Source organism: Rhagoletis zephyria, unplaced genomic scaffold (genome assembly GCF_001687245.7).
Source record: "Rhagoletis zephyria isolate East Lansing unplaced genomic scaffold, Rhagoletis_zephyria_1.1 Rzeph_scaffold_02092, whole genome shotgun sequence".
Classification (NCBI taxonomy): Eukaryota; Metazoa; Arthropoda; class Insecta; order Diptera; family Tephritidae; genus Rhagoletis; species Rhagoletis zephyria.
In genome coordinates this window covers 14225-26043 of record NW_016159176.1, presented here as the reverse complement: position 1 = coordinate 26043, position 11819 = coordinate 14225, and the positions used below count along the sequence as shown (strand labels likewise).

At 36.9% G+C, this 11819-nt stretch overlaps 1 protein-coding gene across 2 annotated transcripts in view; it reads right to left on the bottom strand.

Moving 5' to 3' along the window:
• The window catches only part of LOC108365981 (ecdysone-induced protein 74EF), a 46348-nt gene that overhangs the window by 22344 nt on the left and 12185 nt on the right, over positions 1 to 11819 (bottom strand). For both annotated transcript variants that reach the window (XM_017620226.1, XM_017620225.1), the window contains exon 2: positions 428 to 3305. In XM_017620226.1, the coding sequence (XP_017475715.1) occupies positions 428 to 2087 (1660 nt within the window). In that variant the 5' untranslated portion in view covers positions 2088 to 3305. The remainder of the gene's footprint in view (positions 1 to 427; positions 3306 to 11819) is intronic.

Genomic DNA, 11819 nt, shown 5'->3' with positions numbered 1-11819 from the left:
TATTCTTGCATTCGCATTTGCGCACCCTAGGTAACGTGAGCAACAAATGGGCGAGTTGCGGTAACAGACCCATGTGTAACTTTGGGTCGCGTGAGAAAAAGTAAGGGTTCTGGTGGGGCAACTCGCACTTAATCGGTTTAACGACTCAATGAAGCCCGCTTTGTCTGTCCAAAATGAGGCGTGGCTGCTGGTTTTGAGACCCACCACGGTAAACATAAATTTCCAAAGAAAGGTAAAAGAAAGCCGACTCGTAGCAGTTACAATAAAAATCGCACACTTAATACATTCTGACAGAATGGTGGTTTGTTGTTAAACATCCAGCAATTGGACCGAGGGATATCTTCTAGAGAGGTTCTGAGAGTCAGAGTAGTCTTAAATATGCATATAAATACATATCCCGCATCGCACACGATTGATAAATACTTACCGGAATGTGTCCTTTTCTCCTCTGTACTTGAAGTTGCGAAAGGCTCAGCGTCTCCACATTCTTTCTTTATATTGGACGTTATCATATTTTCTCCATCACTGGTGCTCCCCTTTAATCGTTCGTCATTAATTTCGCCTTCGCCGATTTCCTGCTTTAATTTCAAATTTTCATTTTCATTAAGCACACCGCACACTGATTGTTCCTCTTTCTCTCGGCCAAATTCCTCGAAATCCTTTATATCCGCGCAGTGGTAGGACACACCAGACGACGAGCCCACCGACATTGGATATTCGCCATTGTAAACAGGCGTACTTTGTGTGCTGTCACTGCGGGCGCGCGTGCTGCAGCTGCTCACGCTGATACCGCTGTCGGTGCCGGTGGCGCTTATTAGCGGCGGTGAGGTGGTAAAACAGTCACTACTGTTGCAGCTCGCTGTCAATCGTGGAGAACAAACAGTATTTGTGCTGGTCAAATTGGTGGCGGAATATGATGCAGCGCTGTTAGCTGGGACATTAGTTACGCTATGCGGAGGCTGCCGATCTTTCTCCTCCTCCTCTTGGCACTCCCGTGCGTCTCTGCTTATTGTTGGCAACTCGGAAGATTCTCTGCTCGCCGGAAATATTTTCACTATGGGTGGGGTTAGCTTAGGGGAAAGCGCTTGACACTGTTGTGCTGCGAATGTGCGTGGCGAAGACAATGTATTATTGAATAGTCTTTGCGGCGTTGAGGAGGGCGATTGTGAAGTCGGATGTTGCCGATATTGCTGCAGTAGTTGTATTTGTTGTTGTTGCCTTTGCAGTTGCATGGTATAGGCGCTACAGTCAGTTGATGGTGGCCGCACTACATTTGGCGGTGGGGGCGTTGTTGTTGGCGCCGGTGATGGTGGCGTTGGTGTTGGCGTTGCTGGTGGTGAGCCACCATTCAAATGGGCAATTAAATGTGGTGTTGACCGCGCTGCTGGCGTATAAATTTGCTTTTGATGCACTAGCGCCGTATTGGGACCGTCACCATAAAGTCGCATTTGTGGCGATTCATTCCCCGCGAATAATTTTGTTTGGTGTAGTGGTGACTGCGACTGCAAATGCGGCTGTGGTTGCGATTGTTGCTGCTGTCGTAATTGTGGTTGTGATTGCGGTTGCGTGTGCTGTGGTAAAGCATATGGCGTATGCGTTAGGGAACGCTGCGGCTGCTGCAACGGCAGCGCACTCTGCTGATAGGGTGAGCCACGTGGTGGGTAATGCAGCACACTTGACGGTATTAATTGCTGTCCAGCCGGTGTGTACATACCCCGTATTGAGTGAGGCGGCAGGGACTGCTGATAGGACAAGTAACGTGCACGATTGCTGTAAGCGCTGTCAACTGGTCCACTGCTGGCAGAGATATTGCCAGCAATTAGCCGCCCGTATGCACTGTCATAGTACTGTCGTTGTTGTTGTTGTTGTTGGTGCTGTTCGGGAGCGTAGTGCTGTTGTATGTGCGTTGCATATGTTGTGCTATTAAAATGTGCCGGTCTGCCAAATGCGCCATAGCCGGAGGGATATGCTTGTGGATGCGGCGATTGCGCGTTTGGCGGATAGCTCATATTGGGCGTATGTGATGGCGGATAATCTTTATTGAGTCGTTGTTGCTGCTGATGCTGAAGCGCAATTGGAAATTCCATAGTTGGCGTTTTTTTTTTGTTTAAATTCTTTTTGGGTTTTCTTTGCTCAGTGCGGAAGTGATGTTAAATAGAGGCGACTGTTGATGCAATTTTTTGTTGTTGCCCTTTATAGAGATATGTGGCTACGCTTGATTGTCTTGCTGCCATAACTATGTAATTTATACTTTAAGCGTATTCTCTCCTGTGAACTTAGAATGTTTCAAGCTTTGTCGATCGAGTGAATTTGGCACTGGTACATGTTGCACATTTGATAGTACAAACTAGTATTGCTTCTCACGCAATTGGTACAAAAGCGCGTGACTTTTGAATCTATCTTGGGTTTTTTATTATATGCCATTGATACGTTCATTGTGTTTACTTTTTCATAACATTTTCCTATAAGTCTTCTCAGCTTTCAGAGCTTATGCAGGATTCAGCTTTTTTGTGCCTCTATAGTAAGCTTTTCCAAAACTATTCCCACTACTTTTTACTTTTCAATAACTCTGAAGTTCAACTTCTTTCCGGTTTTTGCATTTATGCCACGTATGTATGTATGTATGTACTGCCGTTGTGTCAATCAGGCGTTACACATACAATTTTAATCCTTGACTTACCACCTACCTAGTCACTCATTGTGCGAAATATTAGTCTACCAATGCAAAGGCCTGAAATAAAAATGCTATCTACCAGCTCGTTCGCTTCAGCTATGTAGTCAGTTCTAATGCCAGAGGCGGAAGCCTACCAACAATCTCTTACGCCTGTGTCCATTTTTCTGGACATAAAACGCCCTTTGGCTGCATAGGCAAATCCGTTGCTTCTAGCACAGCTTGAAGAACACTGTTCCATTTGTTTACTTTTCACTTTGCTTTGTTTGCCTTATACACATTTGTTTATTTCAATTTTCTTCTATGGCTTTTTGTTCGCTCCCAATGTTGGACAAAAGCTAAAATCTTCCCTTCCGGAAGTTCTTTTTTTCACTGTGAAGTTGACCATTGTACTCTTTTATCACAGCAACTGTTCACTCACAAGAATTTTTTGCAATTTTTTTCGTTGCCTCAGCTCAGTAACGTACTTTAATTTACTTGGTTTTGATTCTTCCTTATGTATGTATGTATGTACGTTCTTTTTTTGTTTGTTTAACATAACTTTTCACGATGCACATTCAAAGTTTTGATTAGAAATGGTTTGCTTTGTGTCCATTCAAAGGAATTTTCGCTGCATGAAGTTTACACATTTTTCCTGGGCAAAGAGAAAAAAAAAAGAATTGGATAGTTAATACATTGAAAGCAAGAATAGATAATGCGTAGGATAATCTTTTCAAAAATCTTATTCGTAGAAATCAAATACATGTGGGCCAATCCATGTCAAGTCGACCAATGGTTGGAATCGACCATTTTTGATTTGGATGAATCTTGGTCCTTTTGACATACAATAAAGTTCTGCCAAAGGAAACAAATTTATTTTTTTCATAATTATGGAAAATTCAAAATTTCACGATTTTTGAATATATCAAAAATATTATAGCTACACAAATTTCTCTAGTCTCATTTTAAAGGTGATCTTAAAAGATCCTGAAATTTTTTAAAGTGTTTTATAAAGTTATAAATTTTTGAGCTTTAAAACAAATTTAGGCCTATCAGTCTGTCTTCGTTTTTGCTGAAAACGCTAGGGATACTGATAGACCCGTACTTAAGAAACGCGATTCCAAGTGACTGTCATGAAAGGTCAGTGGATACCGCCCTGCACACATTGATAAAGTGGTTAGAGGAAGCCTTCACGCACAAAGAATATGCAGTAGGAGCCTTCCTCGGCCTTCAACAAAGTCACTCCCGAGGCAATAGTCAAGTGTATTTATAATCTGGAGCTTGAAACCAACCTATAGCCCTAATCGGAATTAGTGGAGCATTAGGAGCCACACCTACACTGGCGCTTTACGTCATGTTGAACACGACACCTGCGGATATTGCAGACAGAATTGCCGCAACACGAACTGCTATTATGCTCAGAGAAACGGATGGTAAAACTCTGAACTTCTGGAGGGCTTTGACTTCGCTCTGAACACATAGATCACAGCGCCTCCGAAATGGCTCCCAAAAGCTCCTTCTCTACCTATATTCCCGTAAGATAGGACTGGGTAGGGCGGGGTTACTCGAAGAAGGCAGCGGCAAACTTCTTCACGGACGGACGGAAATTTGGAGACAGGGTTGGTGGAGGTTTATTTTGTCGGAAACTCTCCACCAAAACTATGTTCAGGCTTCCGGACGTCTGCAGTGTCATTCAGGTGGAAATAGCTACCCTCAAGGAAGCGGTAGACTCACTGCTAAAGGGTGTGATAGTGCGCTCAAAATCGGTAAAGCAATGCCTGACCTGTCGATCAGTCACTTCGGAGTACTTCTTAAAAGGCTAGTTTAGGTGCCGGGTCACAGTGACATCGCGGGAAGCAGTCTAAAAAAAATATTAAAAATCAACGTGATTTTTTAGCCGGTTGAAACTTGCACTTCATCAGACTAAAATTGGATGGGCTATAAAACTGCATACCCAAAAATTTTCTAAAGATTCAGATTAACAGATTAAAAGAATTGATTTTTATGGAAATTTGTTGAATTTTTCTACGTTTTGCGTAAACTTCTGTCTATATAGTTTCTGTCAAAGCTTGGATAATATTTTTATAAAAAAATAACACCCAAAATTTAACTTGAAACACATTGTGAAGGAAAAAAATGAACACGTGGTCACTTGTTTGAGCCACTGTATAATTTAATTCAAGCATTTATCAAAAATATGTCTTCATATCAAATTTCAATGTCATGTGATTTACGGTATCGAAGTTATAGCTGATTAAAAATGTTACGCCTATGGGAGGTGCTACGCCCACTTGTGAGAGCCCAATTTTGTATACCCTAGTACAGATTAGTGAGTTCAAACAGACAAACAGATAAACAAATTCAACTAAAGGGGCATCATTTAATGCAGTGGCATTCAATTAAAGAAAATTGCATTAATGTAAACTTGCCTTGAGTAAATCAAATTTCTGTACCATCGTTAAGTTGTCGAAACTTAGTTCTACGCAAAGCAAACAAATTTGCGCAAACATTGATACGTACCTACATGTACATACCAAGTGATGATACATCGCTGTTTGCTCTACCCGGATAGAAATCAATTAAGTACTTAAAATTAGGTTGTATTTGATTTTTCGATTGCCTTGTGGGGTTGGCTTGTGTTTACTGTAGCGAATGTCTACCAAAAGTGCGCCGTTTTAAATTGAAAAGGTTAGTGAACTTCAAAAGGGTTAGTGGCGGCTGTCTCCGTAATGTGTTTTTAAATGCTTTTATTATATCTGATATATGTATGTATGTATGTATGCATGTTTATATTCCCTTAAGCTCGAATCGCTAAAAACTCGAAAATACTTTTCACGACATTATACTAATACTAGAACGCTCTCACCCGCTTCGCTGAGTGTATGATATTTCTACGTGCTACATTAGGTGTAATTTATTTTAATTAAACTCAACATACTTAAAATATGCGAAAATCAGGAGACTTTAAATTTTTTACATATCTTCAAAATATTTTCAAACTTAAACTATCATAAACCTCTCTCTTTTGATTCTTTTTCATACCTTTGTACATGTAGTTTAGAAGTGAAGCCATTTAAAAATCATTTCGATTGATACCCATATTGTAATAACTCATTGAAATGATTGAAAATTTTGAATTTTACGTTTTAAGCCGTTAATTCCTTTAAATCAAGTTGAATTTTAATTTCCAAACATGTGGAGTCCCTGCTATACATATGTTGCTTAGAAATAAAGCCTTTTCAAGACACTTTCGATTAAAACCTAGATTGTAATAACTCATTAGTCTTATAATTTATTTGTATTCGAATTTAGATTTAGAACAGGTGGCAACGCCCTTAAAAAACATCAGAAAACTCGACATGTTAAAGCTGAACATTTCTAATTTAAAGTCAACATTTAAAACAGGTGGCAACCCTCTTCGATATATTTTCCTACTGAAACCCTATTAAATCCCTCTTTTCTGACGTCCATATTGTGATACATATTTCAATTATCAAATTCCTTTAATTCAAGAAGAACAAACAGGTGGCAACCCTCGTACATGTAGTGTAGAATTAAAACCCTTATCAAATGCCTCTCGATTGATACCCATATTGTAGTAATTCATTTAAATTAAATGAATTTAATTTTTAAACAGGTGGCAACGCTTGTAAAACCTCAGTAATATTTTAAATGTTCAATGTGAAGGTTTCTTAGTAATCTTTCATTTAACACCCATATATTAATTTTTTCAGATAGATTGCTAATAATTAATTTAAATTTGGCTTTTCGAACAGGTGGCAACCCTTTCCAAAATACTTTCAAACTACAACTTTTTAAGCCTCTTGTTATCCATTCCTTAATATAGTGTTCAAATAAATAATTCCCTTAATTCAAGTCGAATTTGATTTTTTAAACAGGTGGCAGCCCTCCTCCATGAGTATGGAATTGATTTTATATACATTTATGCATCTATACCAAGTTCCTGTACTCTATCAAAAATATTTTCTGAGATATGATATGCGGTATAAAAATTCCGTTTTATGGGAGGTGCCACGCCTCCTTGTATAATCGAAATTAAATCTATCCTATATTTTAAGTATGCGCTGGGCATGAATCACGTATGACGACAATCGTCTGAACGATATCGTGTCCAGATTGTCTTGCTTCATGAAAACCAAAAATTTGTCGATCGATTGTCCGATATCGTCAACACGATTCCAGTTTTGCTTCACGTAACAGTAAAACTAACAGTAACACGTAACAGCAACACAAATGCATAAATCAGTGTTTTGACGACGTCGTTTTGTCAGTATCGTTTGAAAGGCAATCGTTTCAAAGTTACGTGATTCATGCCCTGGTAATAAAAAGTTTGTAACCGGTAAACAAAGTTCCTGTCAATTTTTAAACCCTTTTCGCATTCTGTGTACTCTTGTAACCAGTAAATTGTGTTACCATCTCATAAGCTGGTAAAAAAGTATTGCCCCATGAAATATGCAACGCCAGGATTTGCACAATTCTTCATAGCTAAATTGCTGAATATTTTAACTGCATTACCAACGTACCTAGAATCGCGGTGACAAGAACTGGTAACGTGCAGAATGTAAATGTAAATGGCACCAGTGTACAAAATATAATGGGAATTGGTTGAGGAGTTAAATCGTGAAAGCGTAACAAATAAACAAACTCACTTTCGGATTTATAATATTAGTAAGGATGGCTACAAAAACGGACCACTATTTACAACATATATGTAGCTCCCATTTATAAAACTTTATGTTCAGATATGAGAATTTGTGCTATAATTAAGGCATCTAGTACCGGGTTTCAGGATCCTGAATCTCGGAAGTTCCGAGCCCTTTTTTTAGTCCCGATAAAACCCTCGGGATCCCGGAATCCCGGGAATTAATTTAATTTACGACCAAATTAAAATAAAACGACATTCAGACACTGTAATGGCATAAGAGAATTATAAAAGGCAACGCTACAAATAATCACATAATATATTACAATTCTAACACTACTATTATTCTATGTTATAATATATATAACATATATATGAGGCATGCTTTTTCATATCGGAAGCCAAATTTGGTGTCACAATTTTGATTGGCTTCACATTTTTCCTTTTTTCTTCGGCTATATGATCTGTCAAATTTTGGATTTTTTCGTGATTCTGACTAAATAATCATGTACTTCTTCAAATGGTTATATCTCGGGTTCGGTTCATCGTAGAAACTTCATTGTTGACTCTCACAAAATAAACCACCTCGCCATAAAAAAAAAATATATTTTAAAAATAGTTACTGAAAAACTCCCATTTTTTGGAACATTTTCAACTGGTAATAGCTAAGTTAACTTTAGGACAATCATAACCATCATGTAGAAAGCCCATTTCTTTATCTTCAAAACGACGTTAAGATGAAGTCTCTACGATGAGTAGAGCCTGAGATTTAACGATTTGAAGAAGTACAGGAATGGTCAGAGTTACGAAAAAACTATTAACGATTTTTATGCATAAATCTCTATGCCTGGAGTTCAGGATTAGCAATTCTCATTAAACATCGACGATATATGTTGTGGCATACTAATATTACTACACCTATGTGTATATGTATAAATACTATATGTAAGTGTAAAGATGATCTGTTATTTTTTTTATTTTTGTAAAAATGACTGCGACTGCAATATGAATGAATTTCAGTTCCACAGTTTTTAATTTACTCAGTTTGCAATTAGCTTTTTAAACTGATATAAAATAAAGACTTTTATAGGTGTTCTGGCGAAATGTAGCGTCTCCGATAAAAAGATGTTTATAAACAGGGTTTGAATTTTAAGCTTGAAAAAAGGCAAAAAAATGACAACATTATTTTTTAATTTTGTTATGTACATTCCTTTATGTACAATGTGCATGTCCAATTAAATATATAAAATAAATACATACAGAGGTCAAAATATTATAGCCGAACCACTTTTTGCCAAGTTTTATCGTACTATTTTTGTTGTTATTTAATTTTGATTATTCTTTTCTTTAACAAAACACATGTAAATCCAAGTTACCAACTATGTGCAATATTAAACAAATTCAACAAGATTTCGTAAAAATTTCGAGCTTTTTTAAAAATTCTAAAAAATCAACCGTAATTTTTAGCCATTTGAAACTTGTACTTTGTTCTACTAGAATTCAATGGGCTACAAAACTGCATACTCAGAATCTAATTAAAAACTCGACATTTTTACGAAAATTCGTTGAATTTTTTTTTGTAATTGCATACATTTTTAAGGCAGTGTCACTCGATCGGTACATTTGTACAGATTTGTGCATTTTTATATTGGGCTATTGGTACAAAATAAAAAAGTGTTGGGATTTTTTGTGTAGTCAAAATAAGGGTGGGTAACTCAGCAAATTTATAGGAGTTGACTCAATGACTCCAACTCACTTTAAGGAGTCAGCTCATTCAACTAACTCATTTGACTCTTTGTATGTTACACTCATTCGTATCGTAGACTCGTTTTGAGGCATAGATGCGGTAAAGCGGCCGTTGAGATAAAACAAAACTTTAAAGTGGGCGTGGTCAGCTCCTTTCTACTGATTTGAAAGGTGTAATTTTTTTTGTGTGCAAATTAATAGGGCGGTGCTAGGGGGAGGGTAAAGGTGGAATTTTCAATATTTTCAAAAGCTTATATTTCGAAACCTATTGTACCGAATTTCAAAATGTGGATATGGTTGGAAAGGCAATTGATTTGATATGCACATCTTTATATATCTTACATACATACATATTTCGAGAAAAACTAAAAAAAAAAACGAAATTATAAGAATTTGTGAGATTTGACATAACACCCGCTATACAAAATACATGTGGTTGTTGTTGTTGTATTCTTGCCACCACCTTGTATAAATTCGCCTCGTGCAAAAACAAAATGCAAGACTTTGCCATGCTAAACACTGTGGCGAAGCGAGGGAGTTATATGGACAAATATGAGCCACTATGATTCAATTGATTCATGTGAGCCCTACGGCATCAACTGAGTTACTGAGTTACATTTTTTTTGGACAGGGAGTCTGAGTTACCGATTCACTTATAGGAATCAACTCAATAACTCAACTCTGAGTTGAGTTACCCACCTCTAAGTCAAAAGCTTGGTACAATACAGCTATTTTTTATTGAAAAAATTTAAAAAAAATTTTTTTCGGGATTCAGATAAAAAAAAATATTTGGGTATTCACACAATTGGGATACGATTTGCTCCCAATTTTGGCAAATTCCCTTTAAACTTGTATTTATACGGATGTTGGTAAAAAATTAACTATAGAAAACTAACTCAATTTAAATAACAACAAAAATAATATTATAAAACTTGTCAAAATTTGGTGTGGCTATAATTTTTTCGACTACTGTACATAAGTTGACTATGATTACTCGGCCGCGCTATCATAGTAGTACAATACGGGCAGGAATTTCAAAATTTAAACCCTATTTGTGTGAAATATTTTATTTTTATCAGCATTTTTCTTTTAATCGCCCCCCCGGAAAAAAAGTCCACTGATGGTTCATATTTAAAAGTTTTTGTGATATATGTGATCATTTAAACGGCTAATGATGTGATATTTTGTACTCTGCTTAACGTAAAGCTGGATTTACAAGAGGCGATTTTCAAGACGATTCAACATTGCTTAAGAAAAATCGCGCGTGTAAACGGTGATTCAAAAATCGCTTGCTTCAAAGTAGACAGCAGGTCAACTTTTGCCGGCGATTATCGCCTGTCAAAAAATTGTCTCATGCAAAGGCAGCTTTACAGTAGACAAGAGTTTAACTGTAATTTCATATTCACAGCGGCATAGTTAACTATGGATATTCATGTCGCCTAAAATTATACAATTTCGAAAAATCTAAATTGTGCTATGGACCATTTTCACAGTCATTAGTTGACTAAATACCACTTTTCATTTCGCAGTACCAATTTGACTAATGGTTGATTGTAGTTAACTAATGTACATCCATTAGCTAACCAATACAAAAAAACAGCTGTTATTCTATGAGCTAACTAATGACTGGAAAAATGGCCCCATCTATACAAGGGCTTAACTATAGGGGCAGGCAGGGTTTAAACTATTGTTAACAAAGTACTGTGAATATGAAAATCGATAGTTACACCATTGTCAGTGATTAACTAAGCACTTGAAATTCGGCCCTTACACCTTCAAAACTAGGAGTATTTCGACCGGCTGAGTAGAAGATCGACCGATCTCAGAAAAAACGCCCTAACTCGACTGAAAATATATTGAAAACTCGCATTTACCCGGAGTGCTTCACTGCGCCTTAAAAGTTTGTTTGTGCTGTTTGATATGTACATGTATTATAATATTTCATTAATATTTTCAATTTAATTAAATACGATTTTTCAAAAAGGTGGCAACCCTCAACAAAAATTCTTTCGGCTGTAGGCCTTCTTAAACCTCTTTGTTTGTTGATTTAATTTTTCCTTAATATTTATAATGAACAGACATCGGCCTGTTATAATTTTATTATATGTATAGATGAGATAGGGCGTTCTTTAACCAAGTTCTGAAATAGGGCGTTCTGAAGTTTTGAAGTTGAAAGTTTTCTGAGGTAGGGCGTTTACGAACTGGCTGTCCAGATATGTCACACTCCTACACAGCAGTCGATTTAAAATTAAAGCAACTGGGAGTTTCGAATTATCGTGGGTTTTAATAGCCGGTTTCACCAGCAATTTAAATGGAAAATTATTTCTTATTTTCTGTCAATTTTCATAAAACATTCAAAAAATTTAAATCATTTTTCACTTAAATTGCTTTCGTGAAATTGGCTGTATAGTGCGTTCAATTAATTACTTCACATAGAAATTTTGATATGTTTTAAAATTAACTTGGCACTTTCCGTTTAAGTAGATTTAACATATGCCACTAGATATTAATATTAGTATTAAAAAAGTAAACGCATTTTCATATATCTACTACTAAATATCTTGGAATTATTGCGTAGTTTTCCACAAAATCTGCGGTAACCAGTCACTTTGCTTAATATTTGTGCAGCAGCCGCAGCTTATGATGGTGTTCAGTGGATTTAGGAATTATTACAATAGTGGTATTCACCAAATTGAGCAAGTGGCCTGGCACTCTGGCAGAAGAGCGGATGTTGTCAACATTCGTTGCCTGAGCTGATCT